Below are 23,389 nucleotides of genomic sequence, written 5' to 3'. Positions count from 1 at the left end.
GATAGAGATTCCTGAGCTGTGCTTTGGCTCAGGTGGGTTTCAGAGCTGGACAAGGCACAGAGAGGGCCAGGTGGATGCCAGGATGGGTGTGGAGCACAGAGGGAGGATCCTCAGACCCTCAGAGCCTGAACAGGAGACTCACGATGGTGTCATCATGGCCGTGGATGGTTTGAAAAGGAAGAGGTTTTGGAACATGTTGAATAGGTGATTCAGGAGCAAATATGCGACTGAATGTTGGAATACAGAGGGAGGGCAGGATCGGGGGCACAGATGGGGCCTCTGGATAGAGGCGGTGGCTGAAGTGGCAGGATATGGGAGACCATGGAGGGGGAAGGACAGCAGAGGGATAAGACCTAATCCGGGGGTGGGGGTGAATGAAGAGCAGCCACAGAGCAGGACAAAGCAGAAGCAGCCAGAAAAGCCAAAAATCAGGAAAATGTGGTCATGAAGGTCAAGGAGGTGGGGGTTTCAAGCAGAAGAAGGCAGGCATTCCCACCCAGAGAGGAAGCAGGGCTGTGAAAGGGTAACCGGGCCATGTGTCACTGGAGATGTTCGAAGGCAGACTGGGGGTGCTGGGGGGAGGTGATGGCAGACCCTGCAGGGATGGGGGTGAATGAGAGGTGCACAGGGGAGGGCCAGGGTTGTTGGGAGGTTAGGAGATAAGGACCAGCCGGCAGAGCGCTTCTCCACCCAGCCGCTCCCAGTCACGTCTCTCTCCAAACTTCAGTTCCCCTCTACCAGCAATGGCGACCACCGACCCCTTGATGGATGATCCCCTAAACTGGAGGGTAGTCCAAGGGCAGCAGGGTGAAAGAGAGGTGGTCTTAGGATGGGAGGGACAAGAGTGTACAGGCAGGTGGAAAGGGAGGGATCCCTAGAAAAGGCAAGATAGAGAAGGAAGAAAGAGAAGTGCAAGTCAGGGCAGCAAAGTCCCAGGAGGGCCAGAGTCAAGGCGAACTCGAGTCCGGGAAGTGGACCTGAGGATGGAGAGGAGGGCCAGGGTCAGCGGGTTCAGAGAGGAAGGGAGGAGGGCAGAGGCAAGGAGTGCACCAGAGTCGCCCTGGGGCAGGAGGGAAGGCTTGGCTCCTCTGGAGAGGTTTGCTCAGGGGATACGATGGGGGTGACAGAGAGGAGCCTGGGGTTGCCCAGGTCCAGCTGAGTCAGGAGGCTGAATGCAGAGGGGCAGCTGGGAGCAGGACTTGGAAGGAGAGGTGGATTCAGAGACAGACAGGAGGTGAGATGGCTGAGCATCATGGTGGAGACAGTTCTAGAAGCCAAGAGAGGAAAATGCTGAAATGCTGGTTTGTTGAGCTCAGGCTGGAAGGGGCCTCTGGGCTGGGGAAGATCAGAGGTCATGAGCGGAGGAAGGGCGAGAGCAGTGTGAAGCAGAAGAGGGGAAGGCAGGAGGTTCCGTGCCAGGGGGAGGGACCTCTGAGTTGAAGGTGATGTGATTCTGGTTCATGATCAAGTGCACTGTCCTGTCAATGAGACGCAGCCAGGCTCCCTGCCTTCCATACACGCCGTCCTTGGCTCAAGGGCTCTTCTCCGTCCTTCTGTTTAACCTAATGCAACACTGCCCTTGGGGTCCCATTGAGAATTCCTACTGTGCTCCCAGCCAGGGTCCCACACTCACACCCTCCATCTTCCTACACCTGCTGCCTCCCAGGCAGGATGTACGTGGGCCTGGGCCTGACTCCTCATGGTGTCCCCACCTGGCTCCAGTGTTCAGCACCTGCGGATTGTGTGGGTAAAAAGTGCATAGCTGGGGAGTTTCCATGTCTGGGTTGGAAGGCAACCTCCTAGGGTATCTTTAATGACCCCAAGGAGTTTCACAAAGTTCTTCTCCCTGAGCACTCTTTAGTTAATTTAAAATCCACTGGCATATTTAGAGTGAATAAACACAAGGCCAATGTTAGAGGGAGGAGTCACAGGCATTTTGGAAAGTGTAGGGGCTGAGTGCTGGCCTGGGGCCCCGTCCTCGCAGGGGCGTTGGGAGAACGGAAGATAGTGATGCGGGCAAAAAGCTTAACCCAGGTTCTGACACAAGGTGGGGTATTTGCTGCAGCTAATTCAGTGTATTCCTCTGGAGGAAGGCATGGCAACCCGCTCCAGTATTCTTGCCTGGAGAATCCCCATGGACAGAGGAGCCTGGCAGGCCACAGTCCATGGGATCACAAACAGTTGGATATGACTCAGTGACTAAACAACAACAATTCTGTGCATTAGCTGGTGCTAACCAATAAATCACAAGTTCCAACTGCACCCTGTCAAGAGCAGGACACAACAGGACTATGTGCTGAGTTTTAAGGGATAAACCATCAGAAAGACCATTTGCCAAGGCTCTCTTCCAAATGGTCAGCAGGAACTGGGACATGTGCTTGAGGATGGGCAGCAGGGCACGGACTCAGGAAGCCCTTCATAGGCAGAGAAAGTCCCCCTCAGCCAGGACTGTTGCTCAGTGTGGCCCCAGCTCGGCCAGGCATGCCAGATCTGGGGGTCTAGGTGACACCATCACCCCCTCATCCTGCTGACGTTTTCACACTGCTTTGGATGAGCTAAGGTTGAGCTGAGACGGGGGTGGCAAAAACTCTGTGAGCTGGAATTGCCTCTCCGTCCTTTGCTGTGACTATTCCCTCTGCCTGGAATGTTCCTCCCAGACCACCACGTGTCACCTCACCCCCTTAAGGTCTCTGCTCAGATCTGCCCTTCTTAGTGAGGCCAGCACCCCACTCCCCTTCCCCAGCTCTGTCTATACCCTAGCACCTAGAACTGAGCCCAGAACACAGGCGTGCCCCTCAGATACTCGGTGAATGAATGGAAGTATTCAGTGACCCCTGTCTCATACCACGTGAAGGGAAAACCCATAAGCTGGCGTTCAAGTCCCTGAGCATTGTGGACCCAACCCACTTTTCCAGCCTCAAGCCTTCCCTCTCTACCTATGCCCATGTCCTAGCAACCTGCCCTTTCCTGCGTTTCCTGAGTGCCCAACAAGGCTCTCCTTCGTCCACTTCTCCCTCCTTATCTCTTGCTGTCTTTTGAGGCCCATCCTCAAGGTCCCTCTTCTTGAAAGGCTTTGCTGACCACCCCTTTGCTGGGATGGGACCTCTCCTTCCTTCAAACCCCGCAGTGCTAGACATGAGCCTATTTCTTGGCTTTTTTCCTGCTCTGCTCACAGGAGATCAGTTATTCCAGTCCAGGGCTCCTGGGCCCCCGGAGTTTATGAACGTAGTGATGGAGGTTTTCATTATCTTGAAAGCCTAATCTTTCAAAAGAAGGTCCTTTTCTTAACGGACACATTTCCAGACTTTGCACAGTTAGCAATGATAAGGCTGAACAGACTCACTAATAGTTGGGTCTGTTTGGAGCTGGAATTACATCAGTGCAGCCACACTGGTTATCTCTTGCTGATAAGACGCTGGGCCAGACAGGGAAGTAGGCTTTTGATTAGTTAAAAGGAGGTGGAGGAAGGGGGGAAACTCATTATTACTTAAAATATGCAGTTGGTTTAATTGACAAATCTTTAAAAACATGATGTCGTTGTAGGCGGGGGGAGGGGAGAAGTAAATGACTTTGGCTATGAATATACTTGACTCGTGCCATCTACTAAATTACAGCCTCTTTGAGGACAGAGACTGAGTCTTACTCATCTTCGTGTCCCCAGGAATGAACACAGTGCCTGACACACAGCGGGAAGGGCTGGGTAATCATCGAAGAGAATTGGATCAAATAAAAAAGGCAGATGGTCCCTTCCTCTGTAGATTGAGAACTTTCCTTTGATCGTTTGGAAATGAAGAAATCACAGGCCATAAAAACCCACTGAGTTCAGGTGTCCACTGTCAGGGGTGCGATTTGTACACGTAGGCACCAAGCAAAGCAGGCTGCCGTGAAAGAGTAGGGGCCACCCTGGTGGACTTCTCCCCACTGTGTCTTAAGGTGCCCTGCCCTTGGCCGTACACAGATGCCCCGGTTGTTGGGGTGCCCCCATTAGAGACATCCACAAACTGCCGTCTCGCCACCCCATCCTGCTTCCCCAGCTGCCTTGGAACTCATCAGATATCATTTCCATATGAAGCAGCAACTTGAGTTTAATTACACTGTCATAAATTGGCCTCGGTGCTGTGATTAGAGCTCCCATCTTCTGTTCCTGGGGAGGCTGCAAGAAGGAGGAGGCACCCCAGGGAGCAGCAGCTGGGAAGCCCTAGGGGCACCCGCTTACCAGGATGGTGGTGACGACCAGGGTGGTGTTGAAGAGGCTGTCAGAGATGTTGGAGGCGTACAGGCGGCTGTCCATGCTGAGGCCGTCTGCCACATGCCACTGGCCAATCTGAGGAGACCAAGGAGAGAGGCTGGGAAGGGCTGGGGGGAGGTGGAGGCTGGGGAGCTGGGGTGCTGAGATCCCGTGAGACTCCAGGGCTGGGGGAGTTGAGAGGCCTGTCCCCTGCCTCTAGCGGGGCTATGGTTAAGTCACAGAAGGAGGGAGCCACACAGAGTATGGAGCAGAGGGGCTGAACTGGGACGGGGCTACTAGGGTTCGGGGGGTTAGGGAAGGGTAGGGAGACTGTGAAGGAAAGCAAGACTTAAGAGAGAGGTGGAGAAGAAAACGGGAAAAGAAATCAGGAATGGAGGTGACCCAAATGGGAAGGAAATCCAAAAAAGAGGAGTTAGAGGTACACACGTATGCATATGGCTGATTCACTTTGCTGTACAGCAGAAATGAACTCAACATTGTAAAGCAACTATACTCCTATAAAAACTAAAAACAGAAAAAAGAAATCACGAATGGAATGCGGTTCAGGGACGCTCTCTCACCCAGAAGGATGGGGAGCCGGGGGAATTGTATTAACTGGAGGCAGGACTGAGCTGCACAGCTCTTTCGCTCTACCCTGCCTTCAGGAAGCCTCATCATCTAAACAAGAACCAGCATGGCCACCACGTGGCATTTACTCAGCTCTTCAATAAATGCCCGCTGAATGGCTCAGTGGATGCATGGACCATAAAAGGGAAGAGCCAGGCTCTAGTTTTGGTGGAGTCACTTGCTGACTGTGAGAACCTTGGCGGGTTACCTGAATCTTTCCCAGTCTCCGTTTCCCCAGGTCTAAATGGGGGTGGCAACGTTTGCCCTGCCTTCCCAGAACAAATGGAAATCACGCAAACGACAGTTTGATGTTACATTATTCAGCCAGACCCAGGACCTCAGATCTCAACTGCATCACCCCGGAAGTGACTGAACTTCTCTGAACACATTTCCTCATCTGTGAAATGGGAATAATACAAACCTCCTGGGGTCATTGTGAGAATGGATTTAAGCTGAAACTCAATACCTGCTAGTTTCCTTCCTCTTCATTGTCTTGACTAGAGAGGGGGAAAAAAATCCATAACTTAGTTCCACCAGTTCCACTTAGTTCCACTTTCTAAGAAAATCACCTAAATCGAAATTCAGCATCATTGGGTTTTTAGAGAATTTGTTTGTTTTCCCAGTGGGACCCTTTTTAAAGCTATACATACGTGTTTGTACTACCAGTATCTTTCCACTAGCTGGATCCCCTGGCAAACCGTTTTTTTGCTGGGTGTTGGAGGTGGGCAGCCAGGAGAGTCGGCTGGCAGCTGGCTAGAAACCCAATGAAATGCACACGTCTGCCTTTGCCAGGCGTCTCCAGGCACCGGCAGCAGCTTCCCTGGAAAATTCTCACAGGTTCCATGGATGCCACATGGCTCCACCCGCCAGAGCTGGGTTCTGGATTCCTCTTGTGGAAGCTCCAACCACAGAAAAGACTCGTCTCAGCTTTGGCTCTGGACCCACCCCCAGAAGGCTGACAGTCACGGGGAGCAGGAACCATCTCTCTGACATCGTGGTCTGGAGCTTAAAGAGGGGAGGGCCAGGCGGGAAACCTCCAGTTCCAGCAAGAGCTCCGATGCTCTCTCCAAGTGTGCTTTTCATCTGTCAAAGGAGAGATGGGGGCTTGCCTGGTGGTCCAGTGGTTAAGAATCTGCCTTGCAATATGGGGGACACCAGTTCGATCCCTGGTCCTGGAAGATCCCACATGCTGTGGGGCGACTAAGCCCTTGCAGCACAACTACTGAGCCTGCAAGCTGCAACCACTGAGCCCACGTGCAGCAACTACTGAACCTGTGCACCAAGAGCCTGTCCTCTGCAGCAAGAGAAGCCACCACAGTGGGAAGCCCACACGCCGTAATGAAGAGGAGCCCCTGATCGCTGCAACTAGAGAAATTCTGTTCGGAGCAACAAAGACCCAGCACAACCAGAAATAAATACACAAATAAACAAAAGAGAAAAAAACCTTTTTTTGAAAAAGGAGAGATGACCAAAAACCCCTCTCCAAGCTTCAGCAAGGATGCCACTGGTGTCTCCACCTCTACAAAGGCAGATAGGTGCCGCGCGAGTTCCTGATCATTTTAGTTTACAAGCAGCATCTCCTGCATATCCACATGGGAAGCCTCGTTAGATAAAGAAACTGAGGCCAAGATAAAAGAGCCCACCCAGCAACTTGCCTGAGGAAACCTCGCCATCAGCTGAGACACCTGAGCTTTAATCCCTGTGCTTTTAGCCCCAGATCGCCTTGCCAAGGATGCCTTCGTGGCCTCCTCTCTGGCTCTTCCAGCGTCCTACCGCATGTTCGGCTTACATGTCCGTCTCCCCCGCTAGTCTGTGGGGGAGGGACTGGCTTGTTCAGGCTCAGCCCCCAGTTTCCTGCTCAGGGACTGGTACCTAGAAGCAGAGGAAACCATCATCTCTCACATGCTGAGTGTTCCTGTTGGTGAGGCAAGAGCAGGAGCCTGGAGTGCCCCCTGGAGGGATCAGCCAGGTCAGGGTACAGCCTGAGCTACCTGGCCTCCGCCCCTCTCTCTGCTGGGGAAAGAGTCGGGAAGGATGAGGGATAAGCCGCAAGATTTTCAAGTGAAGGGGGAAAGGGAACAAGAGTTACCAGACACCTCTTGTGCTGAATGAGCTCCATCAGCTGGTTGAATTTTCCCAGCAACCTTGTGGAGCAGTGACAGTGCGTTCATTTTATTTACAAGGAAACTAGAGCGCAGAGGTTTAATGACCTGCCTAAGGTGGTGGCTCAGTGGTTAAGAACTTGCCAGCCAATGTAGGAGATGTGGGTTCAATCCCTGAGTCAGATGATCCCCTGGAGAAGGAAATGTCAAGGCACTCCAGTATTCTTGCCTGGAAAGTCCATGGACAGAGGAGCCTGGTGGGCTATAGTCCATGGGGTTGCAAAGAGTCAGACACAGTTTAGTGACTAAACAACAACAAAGTCACTTAGTTAGCAGGTGGTGCATGGTCTTGAACCCAGAGCTGTCTGACTCCTGAATCCAAGACCCTTCCTGTGTCCACTGCTGTCTCTGGGCTGGGGATGCTAATGTGTCCTCTATGTAAGCAGCCTGGCCAACCAGAGGAAAGACTCAAAGGAGCCTCAGCCATACAGCAAGAATCCGGGACACAGCTTTTTTCTTTCCTGGGTTTTTATATCCACAAAAGCAAGTGAAATGAGTCTGCTTCCCTATCTTCAAGATGGCTAGAACTGGCTCCTGGCAACCTCCTAGGATCAGAAGGGCCAGATTTGAACAGAAGGACCTCAAAACAATTAGTCTGGATGTCAGCATCTGGATGTGTGGGACAGGACTGAACTTCTCAGAGTCCTGTCCCCTAAGCACGCACTTCACAGGACCAGCAACGCCTCACCCCCTACCAGTTCCGCACCCTCACTGATCTCAGGGGACCCAGTGCTCACTAACCGCCTGCCCCAGCCCTGGACTCCCTGTCTGACCCAAGCCATGAGATAGGTTCGCACAAAACCTAGGGATATAAATGATTTACCCAGAGCCAGATCTGACAGCCTGAGCCATGTCCCCTGCCACCTCCCACCTCTGGGGACATGGCCAGGAGATGAATTAGCCCCCAAGCTCCAGTCAGGAAATGAATCTCCCCCCAACACTCCCATTAGCCCCCAAGAAATTAATAAACTCATCAGATCCAACAAAGCGGCTTGGCAGCTACTACCCAGAGCAATCTAATTGCAGAAAGGCAGTGGGAGGGAGAGCGAGAGGCAGAGCCAGGCGCCCTGGGATACAGGCTAATTGCCCCACCCACTGGGCACCTTCCATGCCAGACACATGCCAGGGGTGGGCAGGAGCTACAGCTCTCATCACTGACAATCTGCGGCTCTGCCTCCAGCCAAACTCCCTTGCTCCACCCCACTGACACCTGCCCCAAACCTTCTGCAGGAACAGCTGCTTTGTAAGCTTCTTCCACATGTCCACACGTGCCAGCTTGATTATGCTGCAAATAATGTCTTCCTGGGGCCCTCTCTTTGCACTTTCTCTCTCTCCCACTTGCTCTACTTTCCCACTAGAGATCCCAGGAGTTGCAGGGAAGGGAGGAGAGGGTTTGGACTTGGACACCACCACTGCAAACCTATGCAGCACCTTCAGGCAGGTAGGAAAATGACATCCCTCTGGGCCGATGTAGTCCAGCAGGTGCACAGCTGGGCATGCTGATTCCAGCCTCCACTCACCACTGAGCACCCCACAGTCTGCACTATGCGTGCAACAGCCCCAGTGTTAGAGGACCTGAGTTGAACTTGACTTCTCTGCTTCTGAGAGAGTCATTTCCTAGGCAGGTTGATAGGGAGTCTAGGGGTCCCCAAGGAGAGAGGGGTCTGGAATTCTCAAGGAGGAAGAAAGGACAAACTTTTTTTTCTTTCTCCACATTCCTTAGGATTATATAACAATAATGTATCCTGCCTAAGGACAGTCTTTGGATTAAACCTTCTGTTATCTTAAAATGTAAATTATGGGAGTAGACCTGGTCTTTACAAGGATGTATCCTGCCTGAGGACAGTATTACCTTAAAATGTAAATTATGGGAGTAGGTCTGATGAGGTCTTTACAACCTGCAGATATTCTTTGGATTATATAACTTCATTGTTAACACTAGCAAGCAGGTACTCTTTATGCCCCCTTCTGATGCCTATGTCACAAGCTTTCTCTATCTCCTTTATACTTTAATAAAACTTTATTACACAAAAGCTCTGAGCGATCAAGCCTCGTCTCTGGCTCCGGATTGAATTCTTCTCCTCCGGGGGCCAAGAATCCTGGTGTATTCGCGTGATTCAACAACAACCTTTCACTTCCAAGCTGTGTGACTCTGGGTGAGTTACTTAATCCTTCTGAGCCTGTTTCCCTCATCTATAAAATGGGTGTTAAAATAGTAATGATTACCTCCTAAGGGTTCATGAGGAGATTAAAGGAGATAATACATGCGCAGAGTGCATGCATTTGTAATGTCATTGTTTGAGACAGAAGGTGGGGTCTCTTCTGCACCCCACACTTTGCACTGTAGACTTTGGGTTATGAGATTAGACCAGGGTCTCCCTGGTGGCTCAGATGGTAAAGAATCTGCCTGCGATACAGGAGACCTGGGTTTGATCCCTGGGTCAGGAATATCCCCTGGAGGAGGGCATTGGCAGCTCACTCCAGTACTCTTGCCTGGAGAATGCCATGGACAGAGGAGCCTGGAGGTCTGCAGGGGGCATGGGTTTGATCCCTGGTCAGGGAACTTGATCCTGCATACTGCAACTAAGACCTGGCATAGCCAAATAAATAAACCAAGGTCTTCTTTGTCCATTTCATTGACGTAAACACTCCCACTGAGGCTGATTTCAAGCTGCTAACATGTAATCATGGGACACTGAGTTGGGAAGAGAAGTGTAAAACTGGGGAGCGGGGGAGCTCTTGCTAGCTGGGTAAGCCGGTTCTAGGACATCCCTGGTGCCACCAGGCTCACAGGTCCTGGGATGGGTGCCCATTTATGTCTAGGAATCTCACTGCCACCCTACTTATGAGTAAGGAAAGTGACCTCTGCACAAGGTAATAATTTACCTGAATCCCAGAGCTGATACATGGAGAAAAAACAGGATTCAAAACAAGACCAATGTGCTGCTTTATTAAGATCATGATATTAAAAAAAAAAAAGTATATCCCTTCTCATTACTGATTCTATGCTCTTTGAAGGAACTAGAAGTACTTTGTCAAATATGAAAATCGGTATGATATGGGATATCACAGGGTATTATGGGATGTGTCCCATATGTCCAAATATGATATGGGATGTGTCCGCATGTGCACAGAAAGTATCATTCACCCAATTTCCCCAAAGACAAAGAATCCGTATAAATTAATAATAATCTTGCTCTGTTAAGCACTAAAATTGGGGGCGGGGATTTTAATTATTTATCTGAAAGTATTATTTCCCAAAATTCTTTACAAGGGAATTATATTAATACTTTCTGCTGTCCTCTTAAACAGAGTGCATGTCTTTACCTTAATGCAGTGTCATCCTTTCGAAGCCAATTATTACCCTGTCCTGTGATACAGCGCTGCTTATCGGTTTCTGAAATGTGGTGGCCTCTCACCCTCATTTCTGTGTTTTCATAAGTTAATTTGTCTGCTTTTCGTAGTATCTCTTTTCTAATGGTGAACTGTCATTTCTGACTGCTATCAGGACAGCTGTCTCAAAGAGGCTCTGTCCTTTCCGCAGCTGTATTTAAGATCCCTGGCTGAGCAACCAAGGGACCAAGCTTTAAAGAACTCCTGTACAAAAAGCAGAGATAAGGTCTGATGGGGCCTAGGGCCTTTAGCGAACAGACTCTGTGACACTGATAAGGGCAGCCCACAGTCCCTCGGAGAGGCGACTGCCGTACACTTGAATGAGTGTCAGAGACCTGCTTTTGGTCTGCTGCGTGACCCTGGGTCAGCATAAGCAAGCTGGTCACTCCCTCAGCAAGGCATCGTGGGAAATGCTTGTCCAGGAGCCCTGACCTCAGGTGTCCCCTGATGCTTTCTGAAAGTACTGGTGTGGAGTCTGGAGATCTGCATTAGCATCCCAGCACCGTGACCACAGGGCAAGTCACTTAATTTCTCCAAGTCTCATACTTGCCGGCTTCCATCCTCATCCAAGCTCCCAATGAACTTGGCTAGGACCGGGAACCTCCAGGGCCTCTGTTTGTTCTGTTAGACACTTGGCAGCAGCCAGCCATCTCTACAAAGCCTCAACTATGGTCACACTGGCCCCTGCTGAGACCCTTCAACTCTTAAGGATAAAGACCAGGGTCCTTCATACTAAGCCCTCCACACCCACCGGGCCCTACAAGGCCTGGCCTCTGCCCACCCTCCATGTTCTTCTCATACCCTCTTTCCTGGCCTTATCTTTGCTCCAGGCAAAACTTTCAGTTCAAGTGCAATAAACTTCCCGTCAGGGTCTCTTGTGCCTGCCGTTCCCTCTCTGGGACTCTCCTTGCTGCCCGACCCCCTGCCTGCAGCCCCATTTCGGCTAGTTCAGGGGTTGGCAGACCACAGACTGTGAGTTGAATTTGGCTTGCTGCCTGTTTCAGAAAATAATGTTTTATTGGAACACAGTCACACCCATTCATTGATTGTTCCGTCTGTGGTGACATTCATCTACAACAGTAAAGCTGTAAAGTGTAAATTTTTACCCTCTGGGCCTGTTTACAAGAGAAGTTTTTCAAACTTTGATCTAGTTTATATCTGTTAACCCCTCAGGCCTCAATTTAGAAATCACTACCTCTAGGAAGGCTTTCTTTTAACTCCCAAAGTCAAACTTCTCCCAGAACCACATTCTTTTCCTTTAGAGCATCTGTCTCAGGCTGTCATTATACATTCATTAATGAGCCCATCACTCACTACCTGTCTTTCTCTCTGGTCCGCTGTTAGTCCTGCCCAGAGAAGCCACACGCCTCCAGCTCCCAAGCCCTCCTGCTCCCTCCTGCCTAGAATCACTAGAGGCTGTCATTTTGCCGCTTTGTTCTCTCCCCAGTAGGTAAAAAGGGATTCATTTGTAAAGCCCTGAAGGATTTCCTCACAACCGTACCTGCCTCTGTGAGTACGCACACGGCTCTGTAACATTTAATATTTCGTGTATATGATTGTTCTTTGCTCTCAGCACTGCCAGGATCCAGTTTCTAGACAGGCTGACGTAGCCCCAAGGCTGGACAAGTTCTTCTGCTCCAGAGTCAAGAGTTTGCAAACACTTACTGATCACCTTTGCACACCGGGCACTCAGCCACGATTTAATTACACAAATGCCCTTGATTCTGCGTAACAACTCTGTTATCATTCCCATCTGAGAAATGTAAGCACTTCAGACAAGTTTTTGTTGAAACAATGAATGCATGAAATAAATGAATTCATTTGGTTAAATGAATGAATGAAACTGAGACTCAGAGATATCAAACTTGCCGAGGATCACAGTTAATATGGGATGAAACTGGAATTAAAACTTGGGTTCTATTTACTGCTCTACCATCTGCTTGGGTTAGGACAGGTGCAGGCTACCCTGAGCTTACGTCCTGGGCCTTCCCACACACCTCTTTTATCACCGTGAACTTGTTCTTTGGAGATTACCAGCCCTGAAGGGATTCTGTGCAAGAGTCCACAAGAGTGATCTTGATCAAGGTACAGGGTAGTTTCTTAGGCACTGAGCATAGGAGTTCACAAGGGGAGGGCACCAGAAGACCCACATTTTCTTAACTCCTCTGCCATGTATAAGCAAGTCACTTAACCTCTCTGAATCTTCCTTGGCTGCAAAACGGAAATAAATGAATTGGCCTACCCATAGTACAGCAATACTGTTCCCTGTCAACTGAGCTGTGCGTGTCATGGCTTTTGTGCAGGCTTAGTCAGTTATGTCGGAGAAGGCAATGGCACCCTACTCCAGTACTCTTGCCTGGAAAATCCCATGGACAGAGAAGCCTGGTAGGCTGCAGTCCATGGCATCGCTAGAGTCGGACACGACTGAGCGACTTCACTTTGACTTTTCACTTGCATGCATTGGAGAAGGAAATGGCAACCCAATCCAGTGCTCTTGCCTGGAGAATCCCAGGGATGGGGAAGCCTGATGGGCTGCCGTCTATGGGGTCGCACAGAGTCGGACACGACTGAAGAGACTTAGCAGCAGCAGCAGCAGCAGTCAGTCACGTCCGATTCTTTGCAACCCCATGGACTGTAGCCCACCAGACTTCTCTGAACATGGAATTTTTCCAAGCAAGGATACTGGAGTGGGTTGCCATTTCTTACTGCAGGGAATTTTCCAGATCCAAGGATCGAACCCTCATCTTCCGTGTCTCCTGCATTGGCAGATGGATTCTTTACCACTGCGCCACCTGGAAAGCCGTGATGGCTTTTGATGAGTGATAATAAGCCATGGGAACTTAATAGCACTACTGTCTGGCTGGTAGAAATGCAGCTGAGCAGAAGTCAAGTTCTACCCTGTCATGTGCTATGTGGCTCTGGGAAGTCAATTTTGCTGCCTATAAGATAAGGCCCTTCTCCTCCTACTGGGATGTTATGAGGCAATCATAGGGGTGACAGAAGTTTAAAGCCGTATCCAAACGTAAGCTCTTTCTTCCAGGTCCTTGTTTTCTAGGCCCATCCAAGGTTGGATGTCACAACACACGATTCACTTTTTTAACCTCAGCCTCAGGGTTCAAAGTTGAAGTTTTCACTAGGAAGAATACATACAATAATGCATCAGTGTCTCCTTGAGTACAGAGAACTGATTTCAACATACAGGCAGGAAAAATGACGGTCTGATGTGAACCACTAGGGGAGGAACTGAGGCTCAGTTATAGTTTGGAGTATCTATAGTATAGGTCTGTGCCTTGATATATGACCAGTTAAAAGATTTGTAATGGAAGCCTCCATGGTGAACCCCTGGCATGAAGAAGTAAAATCTTTACCGAATTTAAATACAGTATTTCCAGTCATAAAACTTCAGTTCACATGGGAGACTGGATCAGAGGTCCCTTGCCTAAGCAGGGTGATCTGGGGAACAAAGGGAGTTATTGATGTTGGCTGAAGATCTCGTTCTCCCAACCAAAATACTCTTTTAGTACAAAATAGGCGCTTACATGCAAAATACTGTAAAAACGCAGGATCAAAGGACAACAGTGGCAAATGGCAAAGGTAAAAGATGAAAAACAATCCAGAGGAAAGATGGGAAGGCTTCATATCAAATGAGCTCTTTCTGGGCTGATTAAGCCTTCAGCTGAGTTGGTCTAAGGCAGTGTTTTGTTCCACTGTGGCTGCTACCCATTAGTAGGTTAGGAAATCAATTTAGGGGGTCAAGACCTGCATTTTAAAAATGAAATATATATCCAGAACAGAGCAGAGTGCAACCCACACAGCATGGGCAACTACTGTTTCATAAGCTTTAGCTTCAATTATGTGGGGGTGGGTGTTAATGCATGTCCTGGATTTGCAACCAAAATGCAAGTGATGCTCAAAAAGGACAAAAGGGCCTGGCACAGGGGATTCAGACACTTTGCCTGTTCACTGCTCTATAGCCAGCCCCTAGCAGAGTACCTGGAACACAACTGATGCTCAGTAAAACACATTTTGGCAATAATGAACTCCTATCTTAGTCACTTTTAACTGCAGGACTATGAAGATTATGCAAGCTGATACTTTTGAGCATGTTGTTTAGTCACTAAGTCGTGTCCACCTCTTTTGCAGCCCCATGGACTGCATGCAGCCAGGATCCTCTGTCCATGAGATTTCCTAGGCAAGACTACTGGAGTGGGTTGCCATTTCCTTCTCCAGGGGATCTTCCCGACCCAGGGATTGAACCCACATCTCCTGCCTTGGCAGGTGTGTTCTTTACCAGAGTCATCAGCGAAGCCCTTGGAGCATGTGCTGAATGCCTCATATGGGACTAAATGCTTTACACTTGTTATTTAATCTTCCCAACTACACTCTAAGGAAGGTACTACTATCAGCCCATTTTACAGATTAAAAAACGGAAGTTCGAAGAGGTTAGATTTCTTGCCCAAAGTTCCACAGTTCAGCAGATTTAAACCCAGGCAGGTCCACTCCGCTGTGGTGCCCCCAAGATATTAATTTTCCTGGGCTGCGGATGTGTAGTTAAACATTTGCAAAACCTTTTCATTGCTATTCCTTATCAATTGGTATTTGTTGTAAAGTTTTCCTGGCTGAGATTCCACATTCCTGGAGTCAGCCTTTGCTTCTGACTCACATATTTATAAGAGGATATTTAAATAAATATTTAAATAAAGCTTGACAGACGGGTTCATGGAAAAAGTAAAGCATCAGGAATTCTGGATTCCTGACATGGCTCTGCCATCAACTGGCTCTGATCTCTGAATCCCACACGTGACCACTAGTTCTGGGAGCCCTTGTTTGGGCTCACAAGGCCCAGCCATCCACCAACCTTCCATCTGAATGTCACCCCCTTGGGCAGGTCCTTCCCAACCTCTCATTCACCATCACAGAGACTAAGGCATGAAGCTCTGAACTTCTCTTTTATAGCACTCATTGTATAATTATTTAGATAATTATTTTTTTGTATAATTATTTAGGTAATTATTTGTTTCAAGTCGATTTCCTGCACTACAAAATCCATTCTATGACTAATAGGACTCTATTTTATTCCTCACATATCCCCAATGCCCAGTGTGGAATCAGCACTTAGTAAATATTTGACAATTGCATTAATAAATTCCTCTTTGGAGCTCCAGCTCCCAGGACAGCACCTGGGTGCTCAATAAATGTGTGTCAAATTGAATTATGAACTTTTCTCTCGGCAAGACCCTTCTTTTTAGTCTTTAGTCATCTTACTTATAAAAGAAGGCTCTAGTCTAGCCCCTTCCAGCTCAAACATGAATTCCTGAAAGTTCCAGGTAGGTGTATAATGCAGCATAGTTTTCAAAGGGCTTTGGGGGAACGCCAGGAAGAGACAGTCCCGAGAGGTACAACATAAAGAGGCCTGGAAAGGTGATTGTAGGAGAGCACTGGAAGCCTGGCTGCCCAGGTATGAAAATGAAGCAGGTGGTCAGCTATGAGGAGGATGCCGGGAAGGCCACTCTCCCACCTGCCAAGAGTCAGCTCTCTCTGAGCCCATGCCTGGCATCCTTTCACTAGAGAGCATGGTCTGAGAGCTGGTCAACATGGTGTCAAAATGTTAACACATTATTATTATTATTCAATTCAACAGCTATTTATTGAGCCAGTCAGCTGCACACACTACTTACTTACACCTCAAATATTGCATATTGTTCCAGACACCACTCTTTTAGTGGAGCATAGACTAACTGGAGTGTGTTCCAAGCACATGTCTTCCCTCTTGGCTGAACTCATTACAGTTGGTTCTCATTGTTCATCGTAGTTTTGTTATAACGTTGCCACAAACACTAAATTAGGGAGACTGAACCATTTCTCCTCGGGAAAAAACAGGGTTATGTTCCTATGAGTCTCCAGTTACATTTTGATCAACCAATTAACACATAACCTCGATTTATGTGTGTTTCTGCTGATAGGTATCTTATTTAATACTTACTGTTGATTCATTAACATTGACTGAAATCACATTCTAGAAGGAACAAGTAAAGGCAGTCATGGGAAGGATGGATGAGATGTGTGGACCCAAGAAATGGAATTAAGGACAAAAGGAAGAGGCTTCAGAAAAAAAAAGAATTCCACCCAATAGATGGAGAAACTTTCTAACGGAGACAGCTTTCTAAGATGGAATATGCTGTCCCTATAAGTAGTGAGTTCTTTGAATGCACTGGAGGATTCAAGCACAGACTCTACTTCATGAGAACACCTTTGCAAGAATTCAAGCATTTGACTAGCACACTGGTCTGGAGGGTCTTATTAATCCTTTTGGCCTTGAGTGTGGGATCTAGATCACACTTCTACATCAGAGGAATCAGGAGCAAGGCCAGGGCATGAAGGGACAGATGAGGTCCTCGGACATTGTGAGAAAACGGGAGAACAGGAGTATGGTAATGAATGCAGAAAGACAAAGTCACTGTAGGAAATCTTCAGCCATTCACGAGTTTGCTCATTTCTGGCCTTCTCTCCTGGCTGAACTCATGTTTGGTTCTCATAATTCATGGTAGTTGTGTTCTATAACATTACCACAAACACTGAATTAGGGAGACAGAACCATTTCTCCTTAGGGAAAAACAGGGCTAGGGTCCTATGAGCCTCTGGTCACATTTCCATCAACCAATTAACACATAATCTCGATGTATGTGTGTTTCTGCTGATAGACATCTTACTTAATACATACTGCTGATTCATCAACATTGAACAACAGCACTAAACGTCATGCCTGAACAATGCTTTTCTAATGCCTGTATTTTCTCTGTAAGGCGCACTGCAGCTTTCTTGCACTTAGGAACACTACACAGCACGTTGGCAGTAAGTGCAGGGGTCATTTTAAATAGCAAAATCACCAAGAAAAAGCACAAAAAGGTGAAAGATGTGACGCTGCAGAGACTATGAAAGAAATCCTTGTTTATAGTATGAGCCCAAAGCAGAAGGCAGAGTATTGCCTTGTTGGACCTCTGCTGGGAATATGCCAGGTGACCTGCTCAAATTTTTCCCTGCCACACACACATCTGTGAAAGCACCATAAGCCACACACTCATCTGTGAAAGCACCATGAGCCACACACTCATCTGTGAAAGCACCATGAGCACTACATCGGGGTTGTTGCTTTTGTTTAGTTGCTAAGTCCTGTCTGACTTTTTTGTGACCCCATGGACTATAGCCCGCCAGGCTCCACTGTCCATGGGATTTCCCAGGCAAGAATACTGGAGCAGGATGCCATTTCCTTTTCCAGGGGAATCTTCCTGACCCAGAGATCAAACCCTCATCTCCTGCATTGGCAGGCAGATTCTTTACCACCGAGCCACCAGGGAAGGATTGCATTGGGGTTACAAATATATTTTAGTGAGGAGACAGATTTGCAAATATGCAATCTGCAAATAATGAGGATCAACTGTATTCATCTGCACTCAAATGTTTGGCTCTCAGAAAGATGTGCCCAGACTTCCATCCTGAATCCCCAGTCTCTGGAATATCAAGTGGAATTGGGCTTAGCCCTCAACACTCCTCCTGCCAAAGAGAACAAATCGACAGTGACTCTTTCCAGGGACTTTGGTGACCAGTAAGTACTCACTAGGGCAAGAATGGAGATGGGTTCATCCCACTTGGCTCTGGCTAAGGTCCTCTCCTCAGCAATGCTCTTAAGCAATCTGAAAGACTCTTCAACTAGCTTAGGGTTTCAGAAGATAAATTTCTCTGAGTAGGGCAGTGAGGATGCTCATATCATTTTTCTCTTTGGATGGAAATACTGATTTTGATGACTTCTTTTACCTACATCTCAACTCCCTCTTTTTCTTCATATGGTCAAAAATCTCACAGACATTCTTCTAAACATTTTGGAAGTCCATCAAACTAGCATGTCAGTATACACTCAGTCATGTCCGACTCTTTGAGACCCCATGGACTGTAGCTCCTCAGGCTCCTCTGTCCATGGGATTTCCCAGGCAAGAAGACCAGAATGGATTGCCATTTTCTTCTCCAGGGGATCTTCCTGACCCAGGGAGTCTCCTACGTCTCTTGCGTTGCAGATGGATTCTTTACTGCCTGAGCCATCAGGGAAGCCCAATCAAACCAGCATGGGGTGCAAGACAGAGAGTGTAAACATGAAGACTCAGCCTCACAGCCCTCTTTCGCCTCCTGAAGATGGAAGGTATTTCAAATTAGCTGCTGAGGAGAGCATTTATCAGAGAGCTCAGGCATGCTTGAGATTTTTCATTTTACAAGAAAATTACTGCCCACAAACACAACACAGTCAGGGCACGGAGAGTGCCTGGCTTCATCTGTTAACTCACCGGGTAGAGAAGTTCCTCAGGGAAGCAGTTGTACTAATAACACACAGCTTTGAGCTCTGAGCGGCAGATGCCAATTGAACTAACGGTTCTAATGAAGCATCTGGGCTGAAGGAAGCTGATCATGCCCCATCCTCCAGGAGTCAGGGGAAGGCTGAGAAGGCAAGAGGGCAGAGGAAGCTTTCAGGGATGGACTGAGGATGATCCATTGCTGCTCCCAGACAGACACAGACTGTGGGTGGGAGATGGCGTGTGGCTGGGCCTCACGGAGCTCCAGGAAGATGGGGTGCTTTTAGGTGGGGGAGGACAGTGGTGTCAGCAGCTCTTGTCTGGACAGGCCCCAGGCATCTTGGGGATTCTCCCAGGAGTAGAGCAGTGACTTCCAGTTTTCATTTTCACACACACTCAGAAACTCTGCAGAGTGGAATTGCTCATACCAGCGCATGAGGGAGTGGACGAAGGACAGAGGTTGGGGGCGGAAGAAGGAGAGGGGAAGGTGGGGGAGGGCTGTGGGGAACCCATCCTGGAGCGGGGAGGGGTCGGGGTGGGCAGCTGGCAGAATTTATTTCCACTAAGCCTGGCTGGCACGGGCTGGCCCTTGCAGCCCTCTTGCAGGACTCTGGAGTTGCTGCAGGAGTGATATGAGCATATGGCTTGGTCCTGCTTCGTCTCATTCTACTCTGAAGCAGGTGAGAAGTGAGATCCCAGGAACACTGCATGCATAGAGAGAGAAATATAGGAGTAGACATCTCCACAAGACACTCGAACCAAAATGTGCACAATAGAGGAGAATCCTCAACGCACATCTATGAAAAATATTCCATTCTGTTCTCACCACAATTTGATGATTCACATAAAGCAGATACTATGATGACCATCATTCCTGTTTTACTGAGGATGCAATCAAGGAATGGAACGCTGGGAGCTATGAGAGCTCAGACTCGGTCTGAGCCCTTCCACAATCCCATAGTGGCTGCCCTGAACACAGCTCCTTCTCACCTCCCTGAATTTTCCATTCCCCCTGGCCCACCTGCCTGCACTTCCCACACCTCTGGCCTGGAGCCTACCCTGCGTCTCATCAGAGTTGAGGGATGTGGGCTGCTTCCTGAGACTAAATTAGCAGCTCTCCCTGGCTTGAGCTGGCTGAAGAGGCATGGGAAGCCGTCACTCAGAACTGGCAAACTTCCCCAGGCTGAGTTCAGGCAGGATACGTAATCGGGCATATTACAAGAACTAGATTTCAAACACAGCCCTTTAAAATCCCATTCCTCTGCCCAAAAGCAGCCCCCTGTTTGAAATTTCAAGTAGCTCTAATTTGTTTGCTGGTTGACGTGTGAATAAGCATCGGCAGTCAGTGACTTTTCCATCAAAGCTGATAAGCAGGAAGCCCCTGTGCTTTGGGAGGAAGAGCCAGAAGTCTGTGGGCCAGGGTGGTGGAAGGAGAGGAGGCCCTCAGGTGATACCCTCCCGAAGCCAGCTCATCTGCCCCTTGGCTGTCAGTCATCGTGAGGGAGGCCAGGAGCACCAGATGCCCTCATAGGAGGGGGTGCTTAATATTAATAGACTTCTAATGAACCAGAAGACTATTGCTGTTAAGAGAACTGAAGCAAACGGAAAGGGAGAAACGTATCAATGATTGGAGGGACTTCCACTCCAGTTTTCAAATTCCAGCTGCCAATGGGGAAGCTTGTCATGTGAAACCTCTCTTGAACAAATGAGGAACACTGGACAAAATCCTAGGTCCCCAGGCTCCCTGCCCACTTCCCGGGTCCCAGCCCTGGGCTCCGCACACCGTAGTCCCTTATTCATGGATGCATCCTTTTTCCCAGCCCTTGCTGAGTCTCACACCAGCTGGGTGGTCCTCGGCTGTAGTCATGGAGTCCTCAAGGAGGCTTGTCCCTCCCCGAACCTGGAGTGACAGCAGTCCAAGCGTGCTACAGAAGAGGCAGCCACAGGGAGCAGGTGAAAGGAGTGCCCGGAGACTCCTGAGGGCTTCCCTGGCGGTCCAGTGGTTAAGAATCCACCTGCCAACGCAGGGACATGAGATCGATCCCTGGTCTGGGAAGATCTGACATGCTTTGGGGCAGCTGAGATGGTGCACCACAGCTACTGAAGCCAGCACGCTGAGAGTCTGTGCTCCGCAACAAGAGAAGCCACCGCGGTGAGAGGTCCGAGCACCACAACTACAGAGTAGCCCCTACTTGCCACAACTAGAGAAAGCCTGCCGGCAGCAGTAAAGACTCAGTGCAGCCAAAACTAAATAAATTAATAGATTAATTAATTAATTAAAAAAGACTCCCTGAGAAGGGGCTCTGTGATCTGAGCTCTGGTGTCAGCAGGAGTAGCCCAGTGAGAAATGGGATTGAGGGTGCAGGCGCGGGTGTGAGACAGCCGGGTCTGTTGTGCACTAGGGCGAGGCGTCAGAGCGGTGGGGGGGGCTGGTCAGAGAGCAGGCTCCCGGCAGGCAGGGCCCAGCACGTGACAGGCTTGCAGTGAAGCTGCCATTTGCCCTGAAAGCAAACGGGGGCCACTGTGGGGTTTTCAGCCGAGGACTGATGTTTCCTCCTGCCTCCTCTAGTGGGAAAGTTGGACTTGATAACCTGTCAGGTCTCCTCCAACCCTAAGAATTTATAAAGTTCTGGGAGATGCTGACAACTGTTTTAAACCTCTCGCCAATTCCCCTTCTCCCAGCCCCTTCATTAAAAGGGAAAAGTGACTTCTCAGGAACCTTCAAAGCAGCCCCCAAACCACCAATCTCTATCTCCTCTCCCTCCTCTGGAGAACTGCTGCCTCAGAATTTCCTCATCAAAGGCCAAGTCGTGGGGAATGGCCTGCCAAGCAGACCCCAGCCAGTGCTCTCGTCAGGTCCATCCCTGCAGCAAGCGAGGCAGCTGATTTCCAGCAATCAATCCCCATTCCTGTGTGGCTGAGCCAGGACCCACTGAGGCAGCTTCAAAGGATCTGCATATTTATGATAAACTCCCTCCTCAGATGGAAAACACATTCGACAGTAGCAATCACTGCGCTCTCTGAGCGGCTTCCCCGACTGGCAACCTGTCTGAGCCTTAAAGGCTGTTCTCATTAGTGCAGGTGGGACCTGAGCTGTGTCAGAGGCTCACGCAAAGAGGAATGGGGGACAGAACACAGATGTGGGGGTGGGGCGACCTGTCCATGGACCTGTTCATGACTCCGTCCTCACTGTTCCTCCAAGGCCACGTGCAGGAAATGGCAACACAGACCATCATCTGACAGCGTGTTTTGGGGATTTACTATTGTTCTTTGCTTTGGAAGTGGGAGAAGCGATCTGGAGGGGGGACAGACTCCAGCAGGTCTGCTTAAGTTGCATCAAAGCAACAGACACTTCCTGGTCTTCTGACTGTGAGTGCCACGATAACAAGTGTAGCTGCCTTTACACTACTCAGTGATGTAGCCGAAGCACGTTCTAGAGTCAGAAACACTGGACCACCCCACCCAGACCTCCGTGGAAGACAGCAGATGTCCCTGTTTCAGGGTGGGGGGGTGGGGCTTCTGCAGGCAAGGGACAGCACAGGAGATCAAAGAGAGGCATCCTGTACTCCCAGCAACTGGTGAGACCTGCAGGGACTTCGAGAAGTTGGAGACTGGAGTCCCTGAACCTTTTAGAAGACATTGCATCCCTAATTCTCGGTTTGTAAGAGTGACTCACAAAAGCCGTCTTGCCCATCCTCCTGCCTCTGGTTAACACTACACTCAAGTCCTTCCAGGAAATCAGGCCCTTGGAAAGCTGGGTTTGTATCAGCTTTGGAAAATAAAACATGGCTGCCGACTCACAGTGTTTTTATTTGCCTACTTCTGGCCATCTCTGCCAATCTCCATCTCCACACACACAGTTAAATGGATCCATGGTCCACAAAAAGGTGGCTCAGGACTGGTTTCCATGAAAAAACCACGTGAAAATAACTCTGTATATTTTGGAAGTGGTGACTAGGGGCAAAAGGAGTAGTTAATTAATTCCAAGGGCTGCCATGTGGTAAATAAAAATGGAACATTTTGAGTGAGGGAGGTGAAAGTCCCATGGTGCTCTCAAATATGTGCCACTTAGCTTCATCTGGAGCCTGGTCCCCACTTTAAAGTCTTTACTGAATTTGCTACAATATTCCTTCTGTTGTTTTATATTCTGGTTTTTGTGCCATGAGGCATGTGGGACCTTAGCCTCCGGATCAGGGATCGAACCCGAACCCCCTGCATTGGAAGACAAAGTCTTAACCACTCGACCACCAGGGAAGTCCCGGGTCTCATGTTTTAACAGAGCCCCAGACAAACCAAAAGGCATTTATGGTGAGAAATTCATCAACTGTGTCACACTGGGAATGGCTAGGGGCCACGGTTTGGGGAAAGAAAAAGTCAGCGGGACAGGACAAATCAAGCACTGGACAGTGACTGCTAATTTTTACCTTTCCTAAAAGATGAGTATCTCTGACTAATCTATCTTACATTTCCAGCCTTTGACACAAAGTAGGTGCTCAAAAAAATTTTTATGCTAAGTTTCAAAAAAGAATGAATGAAACCAAATCAAATTATGTTTAAGTATTTGAAGAGCTGGTAAAAAAGAGAGGAGAGAAAGCTGATTGTTCTGGGCTGCTTGATGGGGCAGGATTAGGAGGCAGGTT

General features: G+C 48.9%; 1 protein-coding gene across 1 annotated transcript in view; it reads right to left on the bottom strand.

Annotated features, from left to right (window-relative positions):
- Window positions 1-23,389, bottom strand: part of GRIK4 (glutamate ionotropic receptor kainate type subunit 4) — a 501,670-nt gene that overhangs the window by 86,693 nt on the left and 391,588 nt on the right. Inside the window, exon 11 of the mRNA XM_061440611.1 lies at window positions 4,217-4,324. Within this exon, the coding sequence (XP_061296595.1) occupies window positions 4,217-4,324 (108 nt within the window). The remainder of the gene's footprint in view (window positions 1-4,216; window positions 4,325-23,389) is intronic.

This window comes from Bos javanicus, chromosome 15, assembly GCF_032452875.1.
Source record: "Bos javanicus breed banteng chromosome 15, ARS-OSU_banteng_1.0, whole genome shotgun sequence".
NCBI lineage: Eukaryota > Metazoa > Chordata > Mammalia > Artiodactyla > Bovidae > Bos > Bos javanicus.
This window is presented reverse-complemented; position numbering and strand designations above follow the sequence as displayed.